The sequence below is a fragment of the Myripristis murdjan genome, chromosome 18 (genome assembly GCF_902150065.1).
Source record: "Myripristis murdjan chromosome 18, fMyrMur1.1, whole genome shotgun sequence".
NCBI classification, from domain to species: Eukaryota; Metazoa; Chordata; class Actinopteri; order Holocentriformes; family Holocentridae; genus Myripristis; species Myripristis murdjan.
In genome coordinates, this window is record NC_043997.1 from 28418266 (window position 1) to 28439308 (window position 21043).

At 40.2% G+C, this 21043-nt stretch overlaps 1 protein-coding gene across 1 annotated transcript; it reads left to right on the forward strand.

The window, feature by feature from the left end:
- The first annotated feature begins 238 nt into the window (after positions 1-238).
- On the forward strand, positions 239-20218 carry LOC115376310 (piggyBac transposable element-derived protein 4-like). Its single transcript, XM_030075796.1, has 7 exons — positions 239-412; positions 585-732; positions 846-897; positions 1036-1135; positions 1240-1637; positions 19289-19699; positions 20200-20218. The coding sequence occupies exons 2-7, from the start codon at positions 663-665 to the stop codon at positions 20216-20218; spliced, it is 1050 nt and encodes a 349-aa protein (XP_029931656.1). The 5' UTR covers positions 239-412; positions 585-662.
- The last annotated feature ends 825 nt before the right edge of the window (positions 20219-21043 follow it).

The following is a 21043-nucleotide window of genomic DNA, read 5'->3' on the forward strand; positions in this document are numbered from 1 at the left end:
TGTGACTAACTATGCAATACACCGGACAACCTCAATCCTCAGCGCATTTCACCTCTTTGTTACTGAGGAAATGTATAACATTGTGGTGAACATGACAAACCTGCAGGTAAGTTAAAACTACTACACTTCTTATATAGCATTTTCAGTAAAATTTAACAATAACGTGATAATACTGATGACTGTAATATGTAATTTGAAATTTTTATACTGTTTCATAGGGCCAAAGGGTCATGCCAACGTGGGCACCAGTTGACAAAGTGGAGATGCAGGCCTATTTCGGTCTTCTCCTGTTGGCTGGTGTGCACAAGTCTCGAGGAGAAAACACCCTTAGCCTCTGGGGAAAGGATGGCAGAGACATGTTCCCAGCAGTAATGTCAAGGAAGAGGTTCATCCTTATATCCAGGATGCTCAGGTGTGATTTTTTTGTACACTATTTTGAGTCACACGATTATGATGATGATTTTGATTTATTTATTTTATAGATTTAAAATATATGTACATGGATGCATTCATCCATTCATTTCATCTGGATGGTAAAGGGCTGTGTTGTGACATTGTTTTTCTCATTTCTTTCGATCAAACAGGTTTGATGACCGTGAAACGTGGGGGAACGGTTTAAGCAGGACCAAGACAAGTTGGGACCAATCAGGGAGGTGTGGGACATGTGGGTCTCTGCTGTGCAGAAGATGTGGGTACCTCGCTCAGACGTCTGTGTGGACGAGATGCTGATTGGTTAGTATTACGTTGTAGTGCATTACTTTATTTGACAGTGACAAAATAGACTGTTACCAACTGTCCCAGAAATCTAGAATGCTAAAATTCATCTGCGTCCTCTGTGTCCACAGGATTTCGTGGGAGATGTCCCTTCAGGCAGAACATGCCTTCAAAGCCTGACAGGTAACATTTATTTTTATCATATCATCATTGCCTTATATTGGCTTTATTATATTTAGCCTTTATTTGGTGGGCCTTATCATATTTTGAAATTAAGATTGTCATTCATTCATGGATTCATTCTCTCACTTGCTTATTTAGATATGGATTGAAGGTGTGGGTCCCCTGTGAGTGTGAGACATCATACTGCTGGAACCTGCAGTTCTATCTTGGCAAACCCTCCTCTGCAGCAAAACGTGAAGTAAGCATATACATCAAAATACTTGGGTAGAAATGTAAAAATTGGTCTACACAGATAAATGCAGTGCTCATTCCTACAATCATTCTTTCTTCTTATTCATTCAGGAGGGCCTGGGAACGCGTGTGGTGATGGATTTGACGGCGGGCCTCACAGGAACTGTGACCACAGATAATTTTTTTACCTCACACGACCTGGGCCAGCAGCTGCTGGGGAGGGGGATGGCTCTTGTCGGCACTCTCCGAAAGAGAAGGCACGAAATCCCGCCACAACTCCTACAGATGAGGGCAAGGGAGGTGCGGTCAACCATCTTTGGTTTCACCAAAGACATCATGATCTGCTCCTACGTCCCCAAGGAGCGAAAGACGGTGGTGCTCCTCAGCACCAAGCACCGGCAGCCAGTGGTGAGCGAGGCAGCACACAACAAGCCTCAAGTCATCCTGGATTATAACCGGTGCAAGGGAGCGGTGGATAACTTGGACAAGGTATGCCTCACTCATTTTATGTGGATATATGTGTATATATATAAGTGTGTGTGTGTGTGTGTGTGTGAGTGTGTGAAAGGTAATTAATTATATTGTGCCTTCTCAGGGAAAGTAGTTTGCCGCCCAGCATTTATGAATTTATTTATTATCATGCAGGTTATTGGCAATAACAATAAAAATTGGATAAATGACAGGTGGACATTTTTGTCCACGAAGGGTCATGGATGTGATTAAAAAATGTATTACAGGGTCAAATAATGGATTTTCATGCTGAAAGTTGGGATTTTCAAATTTCACCCAGATTGCCCCCCCTTGCAAAAAATCACCCCCCTGTGACCTTTTGTTGGTCACTTTCTAGAAAATGGACATTTTTGTCCACTTGAAGGGTCATGGGTGTAACTTTTTTGAAGGGTCATTCAAGGGTTAAGTAAATTTTATTGTGTAGTTATCTGTACTTATGTGAAATTTGCACTTTCAAACTCTTATTAAAAGTTCCTTATTTAAAATATTTTGTACTGTGTTTACAATTTTCAGTTCTTCTACAGTCATTGCACAGATCTTTTTTTTAATAATGGTGGTGGTATTTATTTATTATTTTAAATTATTTTATTTGTTTATTTTAATGTTTGGTGCCTTTGTTAATGCAAAATTAGTTAGTTTTAGTTAGTTTTTTTAATCAAGATATTAATTTCTCCTCTTATTTATTTGCAACTGTTTCCAAAACATTAATATTGAGAAGTTATTGTGGAAATAAAGAGAAATGCACTGGCAAATACTGAATTATTATTCATTCCCCGGTGGGGGCACCACAAAACATTTGTGCTCAGGGCACCCAAATGGCTAGTTCCAGCCCTGTGTGTGTCAGCTTCTCTGTACAGAATGTGGCTTGTTGCTTTTCTTTAGCTTGACACACATAGGCACAATTGTCAAAACATGACTGTCTTTTCTGGCCCTGGTGGCACGACATGTTCCACCTGAGATGTGTTCTGTTTCACAGGTTGGAATATTTTCTGTGGCGTTTCTCTGGCTGTTCTTAACTGCTTCAATATCCTGATGTAGCTTCCGCTCGGAAGTATTGTCCTCACTGTCACCGTGGAAATCTGGGGAGGGAGGCGTGGGGTTAACCTGCTCTCACAGAAATTCGTGAAATGAGCATGACCTACTAATAACGCATTGCGTGCTCCTCGCATGTAACCTGTTTTAATCATAGATTTCTATGGTTTTAATTCCGTGCTGTCACCACACAAACAGTGTTCACTGAAAGTCAGCGAGGATCCGTGCTGGACACACAGTTTCTTGGCTTCAAAGACGTCACGCTGTGGGTGGTGGTTCATAGATCCCGGAAGTGCAAATTTAATCGATATTCCGGAAAAAGGTCTGATTATTAGCCATAACGTTGTAACCATCCAAGGCAGTCTTACCACGAGCTATGAGGTTGTGTAACGATGGCATGTGCTTCAGCCGAATCCACAAGTCCCGTATAATATCAACTTTATTTTAAGAAAACACGTTTTAGACACTTTTAAAGGCTTACAGTGCAGCAACAAAAAATGGTACAGACATGAGGTCAACATTTTTGGAAAGCTCTTGACCTCTACTATCATGCCCGATGGCAAACCAATAGGGGGCGCCACTAACTAGTTTCAAAACATGAAAAAAACATGATTTCACTATCTTAAGAAAAAAATAAATAAAATCTGACCAAACAGGCGTTCTTCCCACACCCAAAAACTATAATAAAGATTGAAAAATTAGTGATCACAACATCACATAATAGACATAACATATTAGACCTACAAAATCTATGGCGCAGGACACCTCTGTGTGTTGCAACTCCGCGCAGATTGTAGTTCTGGTACGCCTCTTCCGGGTTAGGGGAAAACCTTTGAAATTAGGTTTAGAAAACACACATACGGTAGTTTTTCAACAGCAAAAGTATAACCTTAACATGTAGCCTATGTTTATATCATGAATAAAGATGTGTTATGAAAAATAAATAAATATATATAAATCTTTAGTGCTATTTTGACGTGTTTCCGCGTTGTTTCCACCAGCTCTGTTTCGCTGACTGAAAGGGTTGTGTTCAATGGTGTAACATATCAGCATATTATCAACTTTCATGCACTTTATTACACTTTATTGACTTTATTGATGAAAGTCAAATCAGACACGTCGCTGATAAACACTAGGATTATGGATAATGTAGTGCTTCTCCGTGATATGACATCGCAAATAAAACAATGTTTTCTTAAAATAAAGTTGATATTATACGGGACTTGTGGACTCGGCAGAGGCACATGCCATCGTTACACAACCTCATAGCTCGTGGTAAGTCTGCCTTGGATGGTTACAACGTTATGGCTAATAATCAGACCTTTTTCCGGAATATCGATTAAATTTGCACTTCCGGGATCTATGAACCACCACCCACAGCGTGACGTCTTTGAAGCCAAGAAACTGTGTGTCCAGCACGGATCCTCGCTGACTTTCAGTGAACACTGTTTGTGTGGTGACAGCACGGAATTAAAACCATAGAAATCGATTAAAACAGGTTACATGCGAGGAGCACGCAATGCGTTATTAGTAGGTCATGCTCATTTCACGAATTTCTGTGAGAGCAGGTTAACCCCACGCCTCCCTCCCCAGATTTCCACGGTGACAGTGAGGACAATACTTCCGAGCGGAAGCTACATCAGCGATGGTGGTAGCAGCGTCCATAGCAACAGCCATAGCAATGATAGAAACCTGAAAGAATCTTTGTAATAACTAACAAAGTAAACAACATATACATTAACTGAACGAAGATTTTGGAAATAAAATGCACATTTCCCGCTAGAAATGTTATCAAAATGCATTTGGATGCATAAGCTCTCTTAAAATATTGCATTTTCCACTGAGAATAAAAGGAATGTCCGCCATTTATTTTGTTTTCACAGAAAGACCAGCCTGCAGTGCATAGGTCACAACTTTCTGGTTCACAATTACGTGGGAAATGTACAAATTATAGTGCAATATTTTTCGTAGGAATTTGTACGAATGTTGAATGAGAACAGCCTGCTGATTTTGTGTCATTGTCACAATATACGCATGGCTTCTGGAAGGCATTAATGATGTGGTGAGAGGAGTTTTTACAGTTTTCAGGTGACTTCTCATTTACAACTGCTGCTACACTTATGGGAAAAGTGCTCCCCTTTGGCCTGGATGCCCTGTTCATTCTCACATTTGCAAAAAGTTTTCCCTGTCTGTTTATGAATCTGACCAAATCTGAAATTTCTGGTCTCCTTCCACTTGTTTCTTGAATGTCAAAAGCAGAAGCTTTCCACATCTCTTTCATCTTGAATGGTAACCTGGAGACAATGATTCTGAAATTAGTGGGATTCTATATTTCTTGCATCCGATCAAGGTCTTGCATTGAAATGTTACAGCCAGTTAGAAACAGGGATTAGCTATGGATCATCATCAGGTTTAATTTGTAGCCAAATGAACACTGTTCATGTAGGCAGTTGAGATTTTCAGTTCATTACCATAGTGATATGTAAGCAATTTTCACTACACTACTACAGACTAAGAATGTCGTATGTTGGACCTGTTTCAGGGGAGGAAGGATATGATGAAAAATACTTTGAGGCAAAGCTACGGGCTTGAAAGTAGCGAAAATTATGATTTTTCGGGACATTGCTGTCTTGACACAATGGACTCTATTTTCGCAGATCAGGCGAGGCGGGGTGTGACCAAGTGGATTTTGCAATTTTGGCACGCCGTGCACCATGGCGCAACTACTGCGCCATTCCTCCTACCGGCGCAGTTGTTCATTGATTTCATAAATGCAACACATTTATGAAGCTACATAGCATAAAAGGAAAAAACAAAAACTTTATATGCAGTGTTATTTCATTTTAAGGGCCCTATCTTGCGCCAGACTCCCTAAACCCGCTATTTGCGGATTTAGGATTTAGGAAGAGGCGTTCCCCTGTAAAAGTTGCTATCTTGTGCACCTCCCGCTATCCGCAAAACACCTCCGCTACCCGCTATATTATGCATAGGTGTGTTTTGGGCATTACGCCAGTTAAACCAATCAGTGTGCCAGGTGCCATTGCCTTTAAGGGCAGGATGCGCTATCCTAAATCCTAAATCCTAAACCCGCGATGGAGAGAGGGAGGTAGATTTTCTCAGGGCTTCTACTGAGGCTAAAGCAAGTTGGCTTTATATACATATTATATATTATATTATAGGCGAGTTAATTCGGGAGGTGGAGCCACATGTGTCCAAGTGGACGTGTCACAAGGTTGTACTGATTGAGTAAAATCCCCGGGTCACACCACACACACACAAGAGGCAGAGGTGGAACTATGTGTAAACTAATTTATTGACAAGGTAGATTGGGCAAATAAAATATTAAAAATAAAAATATAGCACAGCTGCTGGCTTATGATAAAACAATAAAACGTGCTGGCGTAAGTGTCCAATTAAAACAGTCTTTCCTCTAAACAGTCTATATGAGTAATATACTCAGTCCATTCCGGCGGCGTCCCGGTATCAGTCCGACCGTGTGCGTGGTGAGGCTCCGTCGGGGCGCGCATTGAAGCCGCCTGGGCGCGCTCTCCTAACAGCCCAAACTTTAGGGATAGCGGATAGGGGGTGGTCCTGACCACCCGCTATCCGCTATCCCTAAAGTGTGTGCGCAAGATAGCAACTTTAGGGATAGCGCATGAAACACGCCCACGACGCACCTCCAGGCGCAAATGATGCAGTCGGCATAAGGGATAGCGGGTAGCGGGTGGCGCAAGATACCGTTCAGGGATAGCGGAAGTACCTAAATCCGCAATTTGCGGGTAGCGGGTAGTGGCAGCGGATAGCGGGTGGCACAAGATAGGGCCCTATATGTCAAAAGGGTTTTGTGGCTTCTAGTGTTTTCTTTACTGTGGGAAACGGGTCCAAATGGCTCTTTGAGTGCTAAAGGTTGCTGACCCCTGATCTAGACTGTCAAACTAAGTTGGATAGTAAAAGAACAGTTCTGTGGCATTCATTCTCTGTATGTTCTTTCATGTTTTACAAAGGGTTTAACCTGATGACAGCAATTATATCATGTAGCCTAAGGTTGGTAGTGTAGGCTACAGCAGAAGCACGCTCATATTGGATCGGTATCGGATCGGTATCAGCTTTTAGGCAGAATTTAGAATCGGAATTGGATCAGCAAGGAAACAATGGTATCGTACCATCCCTAATCACTTACTGATGCAACAACACACTAGAGATTAAAACAAAACCTGGTTCATGAAAGCTTTTACATTTGCTGTTCTAAACGCCCAGTGTCTGGCAAGGAACCGATGAATTCCGGTCAAATATTATCTGAATCTATTGAGCTTAAAATTATATGCAGGCAGCAAGAATGATATCGAGGTATGTCAATTTATAGCGTAATCTTTTTACTGAAAAGTAGGCTATATCAAATAAAATGAGTGCCGTCCATTGACTCACGTGCGTAACTTCGAAAATAAATAAATAAATAAATATTGCACAAGCCTGTGCTCTTAACAAGACATGAACATTGAACATTGCATACAATTGCAACTACAATTTGGAAAAAAAAAAAAAAAAACAACTGGCTCATACCATTTTAATAACGCGGCATGCTGCCAACTTGAAATCAAATAGATGCAATAAAAACTTAATTCAGCAGCTGAATTAAAATTGAAAGTCTCAAGTGTCTCTCCGCAACTTGCAATGCGCATCAGTCTTGTGACCTTGTTCTCCTCCAGGCGACTTCGCTGCGCTGTTTTGATCCGCTTCTGCAGAGAAAAACCTCTCTCTCTCTCTCTCTCTCTCTCTCTCTCTCTCTCTCTCTCTCTCTCCCTCTCCCTCTCTGGTACACTGGAGACAGAGATGATGCAGGCTATTTTTTAAAAATAAATATATAACATTAAGTGGAAATTGACTGTTTTAATAAAATTCAAGAGAGGGAATATTTTCACCGGACATTTAAAAATTACCGGACTTTGGCAGATTTTACCAGTCATAGTCCGGTTATTACCGGATAACGGAAACCCAGTGTGGAATATTTATATATATGGAAGAAGAACTGTGTAGTTAACAGGAGCAGCGCCAGACACCATGACTGGAAAAAAGACATCACCGTACTGGACACATTGTTTGACTGACAGGTGATTAGGATGGATTTCCATTACGCTGCCAAACGGTTCCAATCTCCTTTGATCTGACATCAGTTGTGACGGGTCAGTTGATATGGAGATACGTTTATGTGCTGATTGAGATTATAGCATTGAATAGTGTTTTTTGTGGGTATTTGTTGCATTGTTACTGTGCCTGACAATCTGCCCGCCTGTCAGCCAAAATTCTTCTACACCGGCTCCGCTGCACCTTGCACCAAAAGTAGACCTGGTTTCAGATGGTGAGCTTTTGGCGCACCTTGGCAAAGCCTTTTGGCACGAAAATGTCACTGCGCCAAGCTGAATCTATCGACACCTCCCCCTGCTGTGCCGCCACTCCCATCTCAGCGCACCTCGGTCTGCGAAAATACCAAACTGTGTGCCCCTCGGGTTGCGCTGGTCCAAAATAGCTCTGCACGGGGTGCGCCTCACTGCGCCGCCCTGCGCTGCGCTGGGAAAATAGAGCCCAATGAGCTAAATGACCTGAATGAATTTTCATCAAATAGGTCAGCAAAATACACCAATCCACAGCTATGCCCTGCCTTGAATGCCAGGTCCAATTGTGAGCAGAAAGAGCTTATTGAATGCGAATGGGGTGAGGCTGATCATTTGTGTCAAATTAAAATGCTTCCTGAATTGAGTCCAGATCTTAATAGAGTTTTCAACCACTGAGTTAAGACTGTGGCTCCTCAAAGTGACCGGTAGCAGAGATGTTAGCAAGGAGATGGGAGATACAGGGAAGCTAGACTGCAATTCCATATGTGACCACAAGGGTCAAATGCCTTTATGAGGGATTTAAACTCAAGTGGGTCACCATTGAAAACAGGTATGTCTCTAAGGGGTAAATGTGTCAGTCAATTTCTAATTCAACAAGTGTTTGTGAAAATGGTCTGTGACACAAAGTGCAGCTGGTTTTCTTATGAATGTCTTCAAAATATGCTTGTCTTACTTTCTGAAGAAGGTGATTAACATACATTTATTCTCTCCTTTTTCAGCACAACTGTGTGGCAGATCAGTGTTCATTATGTCTTAAAATACATTTGTTTTAATTTGTTTGGCTCTTGAAACATCATGATGATGCAGTGTTGTTCGTGAGCTGGTTGTTTTACTCAGTGTAGTGGCTATCTTTTTGCTCTTTTTGTGTTCTTATTTTCTTTACTATAACTTTCTTCTACCATAACCACAACGGTAAAACAACCATGTGGCTCCGCCGTCCACTCGTTTATTCACTCCAAAGCACCTTTCCTGTGCTACAACATGCTGCGGTGTATCAGCTGCCCATCAAAGACACAGCACTGCTTTCCAACTAAATCCAGGTGCCAATGAGAGTGCATTTGTTTTTTAATCAGCCATGTGCCTGTTCCACATATTGGACAGAATCAGCAGGTAGAATCCAGTATTACAAATTAGGGGAAATATCCCTATTATTCACAGACAAATACACCACCACACCCACTGCAATTTGGTGTAATGCACCAATACACTTTGCCAACAACCCCTCTTGTCTGAGAGGGACGCCACTGAAATGTAGATTTTTCCAGCTGGTTTGGTTTTCATGATCTCTACAGTGTGTGTATTTGTGTATGCATGCGTGTGTTTGCATGGCTATATCTGTATGTGTCATATGCAATATATCTGCATATACACGTGCATTTGTACAGTGATGCTACACAGATGTTTGACATCAAGTTAATGTCGTTGCAACACTCAGGCAAGCATTAAACGCTTTTAAACTTGTAAGAGATCAGGAACGCATGCAAATGAAAAGCAGCATGCAGACCTAAGATCAGCAGCTCACACAGGTCTCAACTGGGCTTGAAATCACTGGGAATATAAACAGCACAATTACACACACACACACACACACACACACACATACACACATTCTGCAGGCTCACCTTTTCTACAAGGAAAAGTACAAGGGAGGCTGACATCAGTCTATTATAAATATAAAGATGCAGTGCATCAAAGTCCCAAACCAAGCCGGCTCTAATGTCCAGGTCTGGAAGTCTCATCATCATCATCTTCACCAGTCACTGGACTGTGAGTGTGTGTGTAACAGTGTGTGTTTCCTTCTGTGTGGCACCACCAGCTTGTTGCATCAATGTATACAGAAAAGAATGCAACCTGGTTTATTAAAATAAACCTCAGGGTTATTAATATAAATCTTACTGAGTATTATTTAGTTATTTAAAAAGAATGTACCGTATTCATCCGAATACGGTACATTCTAATAATAATATAATATAATATTTTTTCTATTGAAAATGCCCTGAAAAAACGCCCTCGTCTAATATTGGGGAAATACACATGTATTGTACTTGCATATGTAAACCAGTAGGTAGGGTCGCCTGATGCCGCGATTACCAGCGAATGGCCGCATTGCGCAGTCAATAATCAACCGTGTTGTCTGTGTCATTGTCCGGTTAATGTTGCGCAAGCCTAATTACGTCTGGGGAAACCAGGCACCGCTCATCACTTGCCCAATACCATCCCACCAGTGAAGCATGGTGGTGGCAGCATCATGCTGTGGAGGTGTTTTCAGCAGCAGGGACTGGGAGTCTGGTCAGGGTTGAGGGAAAGCTGAAAGGATCAAAGTACAGAGATATCTTCAATGAAAACCTGTTCCACAGCGCTCAGGACCTCAGACTGGGCCGAAAGTTCACCTTCCAACATGACAGTGACCCTAAACACACAGCCAAGACACCGCAGGGGTGGCTTAGGGACAAGTCTGTGAATGTCCTAGAGTGGCCCAGCCAGAGCCTTGACTTGAACCCTATCCAATATCCCTGGAGAGACCTGAAAATTGCTGTATTAGGGATCTAAGCTGTTCTGATGCTATCGACTTACACTCTCCCTGTTACTGGTTTCACCACTATCTCAATCAGGTGAAATGCAATAAGTTGTAAAATGATTTGTAATGGCGGTTTGTGGCCATATCACAATATCTAAGAAGCACAATGGTTGATGATTACACAGATAGAGAGCTGGGAGGTTGTTTTTTCAGTCATGCTGAAAAATAAAGGCTGTTTAGAGGAGGCTGTTAAAGGTTAAGTGTCACTTTCAGTGGGTGTGTAGATGTTCCTGTCCCTTTAAAGTGTGGTGTAGGTTTAACACCTAATATTTAGGGGAATAAATAAAGGGCGGAAAATACGAAGTTGTTGGAATGCTACTGTACAAGCAAGCTGAGTTGTCAAGTACCTTCAATGTGAATGAATGCGGCACTAAAGAAAATCCCTACAGCCACCATCACTGACACCGATAAGTGGATGAGTCGGATGAGTGTCAGTGAGAGGATTTTGTGCATAGCACCAGATCTGGAAAATAAAATAGGGGAAACACTTTGATATTACAGAACATATCGAAATAAGTTATTATTATTATTATTATTATTTTTATTTTTATTTTTTTTGCAAAATACAGAGATATGCAGTTGTAATTTGTAATGTGGCCTTTATTTAGCCTTAAGATCCTGAGAAATCTGACCAAGGAAGTAACATGATGACAAACAGTTATCATCATTTATCCATGCTGCTTTGTTAATCTCATCTGTGCTTTGCATTCACACAGTGCAATTTCTAATGGAGCTTCCACTGACTGTTGGATGTTCCAGTTTCTGAGTTGGAAAGTCCCACCTTCATATTTGATGTGTTCCATTGCAGCTGATATGGACGCCCGCAAGAAGATAAAGCATATAAAGCAATCTTTCCAATGATGGCTAACGAGAGTTAATGATGATGGTTAATGTTAGCCGCTAGGCTAGCTACAGATCTTAACTGCAACTGTGAGGTCCATTCATCACATTACAAGAATACACTGCTATAAACCTAAACCACCATAAAATAAAAACCTAGATTGAAGATGACCATGTTTTCAAATGCAAATAAAATATTTTTTAAACAAACTGCCAAAGATTATTTTTTGATTGATTGATTGATTGATTTTATCGGTAACTGTATTACCCACTACTTTGTTGTTAACCCATATGAGGGTATTTCTGCAAACTCCAGGCTTTCAGACCTTTTCTGTAATTCCAACTTGCCGATCTGACTTAACTGGACATCCTTTGTACTTTTCCATGCAGGAAGTCAAATTGATCCTAGCTCCAAGTTCAATGGAAACTCCATTGATCACTTTTGCCATGAGAAATTCTGAGTATTTGTAGGATCTGTGAGATGAAAACAATAGAGAACCACTACTCTAGTATGGCTGTGAAGAAAAATCACTTATTAAGCAAAAACAACGTTAAAGGTTGACCACAGAAAGGCTCAGAGGGCAGATTCTCCAATGTGGAGGTCACATGGAAAGAGCTTATATCACTGGCAGAGACTGAAAAACAGTAAAAGTGAATTGAGGAGAGGCTAAATTGATATATAATGGAGTAATGAGAGTCTGTGGGGACATTTTATAGACAACTTGGGGAGCAATGAGAAAGACAGATGCAAAGAAACTCCAACTCTTCTGTGCACTGACCTCCATGAACTGTGTGTGAAGCAAATACACACACACACACACACACACACACACACACACACACACACACACACACCAGCAGGCACTTAATATCCCCTCAGACTGTGACTCACAGCATTAGGGTTCATCTGTTAAATTCCTTGACAGTTTTACACACACACAGACATGCACGGACGCACACACAGATAAACAAAGGGTAGGCCTCTTCTCTGCATTATTTCTGGCTCATGCTTTTCTCGTACGTGCCCTGCAGCAATGTCTGGAGAGTATATGACATCTTAATAGATCAACTCCACTGAAAAAAGCTGAGTCACACACACACACACACCCAAGCACCTATTTTCTGCTTGAAATTTCTCTTCAACACCGACAGCAGCTTCAGACACCAACTGCTTGACTCACACTTTCATTTAAAACTTGTTTCAATCTTAAAGGAGCCTTAGGACAAACACTTGGATCCCATAGCAGAATCATAACTGACCACCTCTGCCTCTTAGCAGTTTATGAAATAGTCACTACATTTAATCTACATGAATTGTGTCCATGAACACATCCAGTTCTTTTGTACACATGGACATGAACACAAATTGTCCCTCACCAAAAGTGGCTAAGTTGTGGTAGCTTTAGCCAAACATCAGTTTGCTCCAAGTTACCTTGAGTGTGCCCTCCACCACCCCATCTGCCTCCTATCATGGTATTTTTGCTTTATGCTGCGTCATTAAACTTGAAAATGTTACATTTTCAGTGTATCATTGGTTTGCAGAAACATACAATGCCAACATTTTTCCTGGCACAATAGAACAGACATACAAGAAAACATACATCACCACATTGTAAACTTATAACAGCAGTTCTGATCTCCTAATCAGTTTCGGTGTTTCTGTAAGGTTCAGACAGGGCAAGTGCTAACACACTCCCATCTCAAAACAAACAAACAAACAAAACAAAAAAACACCTCTCAGTCAGACAGATGATTGAATTCCAAAGGCTGGCTCTGTGTTGACTCATGCTTGCCTTGTTGCGTGCTTTTCATTTCTCTGCTGTCAGCTCTCAGGTTCCTGTCCCATCATGTTTTGTTGCCCAAGGACTGAAGGGGAAGGATGGGACCCGAGGATAGATTTAGAAATGTGTATGCGTGCGTGTGTGTGTGTGTGTGTGTGTGTGTGTGTGTGTGTGCGTACGTGCATGCTTATCTGTGCACTCAAGTGCATGCAAAATATTATGAGTGTGTGTTTGTGTGTAGTAGTGGTGGTTATCAGGAGAGTTGAGGAAAGAGTCATGGTATGCATGGTAACATGCACACACACGTGCACGCACACAGCACAAACATCCTGATACCTTGCCACAAACTAAACACAGGCGTCCTGACTCAGAGAGCCTGATCTTCATGTTGAAGTGCCAGTGATATGGAAGAAGACGGAAATGGAAGCAGCTTTGCTGACAACCTGTTGTTTTACTTTAACCACTAACTTCCCCTCTGGATAGTTTCCCACTTCAGAGCACCAAAACGCTCTGCAACTCTGAAAACACTTCAACAACCGCGCCACTGATTTTGCATGTTTAGTGTAATATCTACAAAATGTCCATATTTAACATGTCTGCTGATCTTTTGCTGAAGCAACCGGGCATATTTTATTTTTGTCTTTTTACAAGTCGGATTTTCGAACTCATTTATCCTATCTTTGACCCAGTCATCCGGCAACAGTTTCCATTCATTCAATATGAAAATGAACTTTCAGAGACTTCAACCTTTCTTCACACCAGTATTCCATCACCATAACAAAGTTGCCCACGGTAAGGCCAAACAAAAAAAACTTTGGGTTCCGGTTCCTTGTCATTTAAGGGCATGAATAGGTAGGGAATTTATTTTATTTTATTTTTTATTTTATTTAGCATTTTAAGGATGGGTAGGGGGGATTTATTTTATTTTATTTATTCATGGGAAGGATGGGTAGGTAGGGATTTTATTTTATTTTATTCTTTTTTTTATTTTCGGAAGCGATGCATGGGTTGCATTTTAAATATAATTATTTCAATATTTGCATACGTTACCACCTTTTTAACGGATGGAGCAGCATTATTACTAGCAGAGGGAGGTGTCTCTGGCTCGCATTGCAGCGCTAGGTACCTGAAGTAGTGCTGGGTATCAAATTTCAAGAATCGATTCAATTCTGATTCACAAGATTCAGAATCGATTATCACGATTCAATCCGATTCGATTCGATCCGATATTAATTTGGTTAGTTTTATTAAGATTAAGATTAAGATTAAGTACACTTTATTAATCCCACAAGGGGATTAATAACCCTAACCCTAACCCTAAGCACTTTGAGCTGTTACTGAATTACATGCCTGTCTAGTTATGCAACACATTAATACTTGTATTATATTGTGTCATTAGACAACAAATTAATATAGGTATTGATAATTAAAATGGCTGTAAGACTAGCAAAAATGGCTAGGACCACCTTTTGTAGCCCAGAGGAGATATGATGCTCAAACACTCAGTATGTAGTGTTAGAGTGTGTTTATAAGTTGTAGAACATAATAAATTATCTTGCAGGAGTAGATGTTTACCAGTAAGCGTGACTCAAATAATTTAACAATATGTTAAATTATTATTTGTTTTAAAAATGTAAATTACTTATCAAACAGACCTAACAATTCAACTACCAGTGAATGAGCAGTAGTACTATGCATGTGATAACACATAAGTAAAAAAAAAAAAAAAAAAAAGCCAAAGTGATACCGCTTCTCTGAATAGACAAGCTAAGCCACTGCTGTTAGCCAGGGAAAACAGAGCGGAGTGGCAACTCTTTGCATACCGTACGGTGCCGGTGTAGTTGTTGTAATGTTTTTTTTTCTGAGGCAAGTGCAACATAGATCAAAATAAAAGCCCTGCTTAACTTTTGACCAATGCCAACAAGGTCACACTCGGTCGCATAGTACCTTTATTTTATTTTTTTAAATTTTATTTTTACACAGAGGCCAATAAAATAACCTGACTCGGGGGTTAAATGGGAAACTTGGTCGGGAACCGGAACCCAGAGTTTTTTTTTGTCTGGCCTAATGTTTTTCAAAGCAGCAGCACTGTTGTGTTTTCATGACTTGGAATTATCAGTTTATGAATGGCCATGATTTTCTTAGCCACGGAGAAAGAACATCATAACCATTATGACATTCAAATTTGGAAATTGAGGGATTTTGATTATATGTTGAATAAACTTTAGTACCTCCTGATGATATGCAAAATGTCTTTTTTTTTTTTTTTTTCTTCTTTTTTTTGCAGTGTCAAATGTGGGTATGTTGTAATAAACTCAAATTCAAAATCACTGATATGGTTCTTCACAGGCCCAGTACCATAAAAATAACTTCCAGAGTGTCATGCTATTGTTTTATCAAATCTGCAAAATCCTTTTCTTTTCGTTAAATTGTGTCTCCATCTTTGGCAGTAAGCTCTCATTACTGTGGTATTTCTACAGTGCACTTCCCAAGATCACCTGACAAACACTTTGGACTTGGCTTCCATATTAATGGAGTTTCTCTTCTCTAACTGTCAAACTGTCTTGTAGATATGCAGTCTACTTTATGGTATAAATTATGCTATATATTCCCACATTTAATTAATGCTTTGAGTATGCATTCTTCCATAGTTAATAATAAAGTCCTGCCTCTTCAACCTACAACAAATGGTTGAAAATTAGACGATCCATCTAATGTAATGCTACTCAAGTTAGAAGCCCCCAAAAATATTTTCTGACTGAACTTGAATTTGAATGACTTTCTGGCCTGTCCTTGAAATGCTACTCCAAAACAACACCTGTGGGACAGAACTGGGCTGGTTCCTGTCCACATACAATTAAAAAAGAGCTTACTAGACCCTCAAGAAAAATGCGATTATGCGATTTATGCGATTCCCGCATAAATCACCAAAATGTCGCTGATTATGCATAATCATAATCTTGACATTGACAAAGAAAGAGAGGTGGTGATATGAAGGGTTTTACAGTGATGTACTTTTATATTACCTCTAGCCTTCATATACACATGTGTAGGCAAACACACAGGAAAGATGGGGGAATCAAAAAAATGGAAATCAAAAAATAAAAAGTAATGATCATGATAACAATGGTGTGTCAGTCTCCTTTGTGGTGACATATTCCCACTATACTGTGATGTTCATGTCTGTAGAACTCATTGTTGCATTATTTACCACAGTACTTAAATGCACCATGGTAATGCTGGTAGCAGGGGGGAAATAACTCAACACATGGGCTATTGGAAGGGGACTGTGTATCACATCTCAGCCTACACTGTTGTCATGGCATCTGTGCACTAACACACTCACTCACTCACTCACACACACACACACACACACACACAAGGACCCAGATGTCCAATAGTGATGTCATCAGCAGGACCCACACTATTGACATAGGTGGAATAATGGAGCCAGCTGCTGGGAAAATTCCACTGTGAGGATTGGATTTCAGACAAAGCTCATCATGAAGTCAAACCTGACATGCTCTTTTTGTATGGTGAGTTTAAATGCACACAGGCTTATAAACCTGAGCAAACTGACTTTCTTTCAAAAACGTGTAAAAGAAGCCAATTAGCAAATTACACACACAAAAAAAGGAACATTAGTAAACAAATTAGCAAAAACAATTACAAGGAAATAATGAGAATATTAGCAAAGAAAAATTAATTGGAAAATAAAAAAACAACTACAAATTATTATCAAAATATTGTAAAAATTACAAAATGACTGTAAATATTAAAATTATGAAACACATAGGCGGTAAGTCAAATAATATCAGCTTTTTCAAAACAGGGTGAACTATCCCTTTAAGGATGTCCCATAGACCAGTGGTTCTCAAAATTGGCTCAACAGACCCCCGGGGGTTTGTGGCACACAGCCAGAGGGTCCACAAAACAACTGATAAAACTAATAAATAATGAGTCATCAAAAAGTGCATATCTACATGTGGGGAACCACTGATGCCACATTGTGCAATAAAACAAGCGCACCTATGTCAATCTTGAAGTCAGTCAATCACACATGGGTTAGGACACTGTTGCCATAACCCTAACCCCTGTACAAGCTGGAGCTGCTACTCCTGGAACAGCTAATTCCTTTCTAAAAGCCTCCCATGTGACCTGCTCCCGGTGCGTTCATCAGGTCACAGCCAGCAGCCTATATCTTCTCCTGCAGAAGGCCTACACTGAGTATAACAATGACCTGGACGTGGGAAACAATTTAATGTCCCTGGAAGACTGGTGCACTGACAGAGCTTTATCATATCCCCAGTATCAATTCTGGTACATCATCCTGCAGCTGGAGCTACAGGTAATGATCTATGTGAGTCAATATCAATATAGGGTACCATTTGGTGTCCCAGGCAGAAATCACTCACTTTTCATGAAAAATTTGCAAAATAACAAAACTCTGATGGTTTATTATAAATGGCCAAACATTTAAACACACATTGGTACAGAGATACATCTTTAAAAGGGTGTTTTTCATATTTTAAAAAATGTTCTATGATTAGATGCATGTGATTTTGCCATGTCCCAAACTCCTCTCTACTAACTTCACTGAGTGAAATAAGTAGATAAATGATATACAATGTAGAAACCTTTTACATGCTCTTGTTGCTCTCATCAAGTACTTGAATAAAATGAGTCAATTGGATCATTTATGGTCTAATGTAATAATAATAATAAACGTTTTGCATGTGTCCCTGGATTTGCTGTCCACCCCGTCATTAGGTGGTTACTGCCACTAAAAGAAACCACCTGCTGTAATCAGTGACATCACTACCACTGCTTTGTCTTTTACAAATGGAGTAAAGAATAGCTCCTGCAGAGAGTACATATCAACATTTATATTTTGACATTTTCATCATTTTATGATTGAACTTGAATGTGTTCAATCTTAATGTGTCCACCCTGTCATTGCAAAAAATGAATCTATATAAATGCTTTTCAGAAATTCAAAATATGTTTGTTAAAGTATACACAGTCACCTTCCTAACTGATACATGTTGCTAGCTAATGGCCCACCATGTGCTCATTAAATGCAAACTTCAGCCAGAAACGTCCTCCCTGTCATTGTCCACCCCGTCATCAAGTCTAGTTTTATAACAGTTTTATAAGTTTTTCAGTGTTCCAGAAGTCAAGTGGAGGACAAAACATATGCAGAGAAAGAAACCATTTGAAAGGATACCTATGTTTATACTTTTTGTGGTAGGCCTACATTTAGGGACCAACATGTTTTTGTTTTGTTTATATCAATCTTGTTTGTTCCTCTAGTTGAAGGTTTTATTTATTTAATTTGCTGTTGTTGAGTGTCATTTCCAAATGTAGCCTACCTGTGCACAATTCAAAATACAGTAGGTGAAAAAAGTCATGTTTTGATAAAAAACATTTGTTGACAAAACCATAACATTGTCCACCCCGTCATGTCATTGTCCACCCTGTCATGTTCATGTTTTATGTGAATAAATAATTATTTTCACAAGTTATCAAAACCTTTTGTGTGATTTTGCTCTGAAGAGATTAGGGCCAAACAGTATTATTTCAAAGTTTGACCAGATACCTTTATTTATAGAGTTTATTCAGAAAAGAAAGTACAACTTTCACAGATTTTACATATACAAACATATTTTTCCATAATTTCTGTATTTTTGAGAGATGTTTTCCAGAAACTAAAATATATTCCTGAACGAGGGACCAAATACCTTTCTGAAAATGTACATTTTGTAATCAATATGATTAGAACATATTTACTGTATTTAGAAATTGTCCCATGACAGGGTGGACACATTTTGCAATTTGCTTGTACTTTCTATTCTTGCAGTCAATTTATAAAAGGTGCAGGAGCTTGACCAACATGCATTTCTAACAGCTTAAGGTCTACTTTATACAATGGATATGGAGTTCAGTGGAAAATCTCATCTTTTTTTTTGTGTCATTGGGAAGTCTCAATGGCACTCTATACTGATATTGACTCATGTGCGGTCAATAAGAGAGGGCGACTTCATACTCTACATGGATGCCCTGACCAAGTTGGTGCCTTGGTTCTTTGCCTTGGACCACACCAACTATGCCAGGTGGATACCAGTCCACTTGCGTAACATGATTACACTGAAAGACACTCATCCTGATGCCCTCAGCCAGTTTCTGAAAGGAAACTTTGTAGTTAAGAAAACAACACATAGCTTCTCTGCTATTGCCATTGACCAGGCCCACAAGCAGAACAATGCCTCTGTGAAAGGTGATGGTGGTGCCATGGGCCTGACAGAGAACCATGCAGCTCTGCAATGCTGGATGGTGTCAGGTTCTGAGATGGCACGTGTGGTTGGAGAGTCTGAGGCCTCGACTGAGAAGAGAAAGGTGACTGACACCCGACACTATGAGCAGACCAAACATGAACAGATGTACGGTGGCCGAGAACTGCCATCGCTGCAAATAAAAAAAAACGCTGCGAATAAAAAAAACGCTGCAAATAAAAAAGAAAAATGCTGCATTGCCAAAAATAAAAGCAACAATCGCTGCAAATAAAAAAAACGCTGCAAATTTTTAAAAAATGCTGCAAATAAAAAAGAAAAACGTTTTTCTTCTTGTTTTGCGTCGTCTTCTTCTTCTTCTCTCACATAAAAAAACACCTGTGCATCAGCAATACTAGTCCCCAGTAATTCACTTCCGTTTTGTTTGCATTGTTGCTTTTTTTATTTGCGATGCAGCGTTTTCCTTCTTTATTTGCAGCGTGTTTTTTTTTTTTTTTTTAAATTTGTCAACACGTTGAGCCATCAACCGCGATGGCGGTTCTCGGCCACCGTTCAGATGGCATTGGCGCGAAATGTTAAAGCACTAAGTGGTCTATAGAAGACATGAGCAATCCATTCTGTGAAAAGCAGTGTGGATCTTCTTGTCCTAGATACTCAGGATCTTGCTGATGCAGCAGTCATTAACACTGTTAAAAGGATTGGGACACTTGGACAGGAACAGTATGACACCTATCTCAGCGAGCACCTGTTTAACCAGACAAAGCCCATAAACGATCCCATCAAGAGAAACAACATCCCTCTATTCAGCCAGCCTCCAGTCCGAGAAAAATCCAAGTCTCAACAACAAATATCATCCCTGAAGAATGACTGTTCTTTGTTCTCAAGGCTCTACATTGCATTACATACACGTGATGGAAATCTGGATGAATTCTTTGAGCATGAAAACCAGGCATGTCCACCAGCACTTTCACAAATGGGCAAGCTGAGAACTGGTACCAAGTCAGACTTGGTGGGCTGTTTGATGGACCTGGTCCCTTCACATGAAAATGCATCCATTCCCACTGTCCAGGTCATCATTCCTGATGGGGCTGCTATCGTGAACATGTTGCGACCTGGTGCTGCTAAGACATTTTCAGATTATGCACAGCAAGTGTTCTTTCCATACATCCTGTCTCAGCTGGAGCATGTCTGCAGAGTGGATGTTGTGTGGCATGAATATCTCCCTGAAACGCTGAAGGCTGAAACACACAGCAGGAGAGGAAAGGGAATTTGTCAATACGTTGAGCTATCCAGTGCCATTCCTGGAAACTGGCCAGAGTTTCTACGTATTGATGAGAACAAAGCCGAGCTATTCTCCTTCCTGGCAACTTGTGTTACATCCCTTGCCACTGAGAAACAGGTAATCAGCACTCATCATGCTGAAGGCGTCTGAACTCAGCCCCGAGATACATCTGGGGGCTATTCCATGAAAGCAGCTAAAGAAAGCTGCGCTTA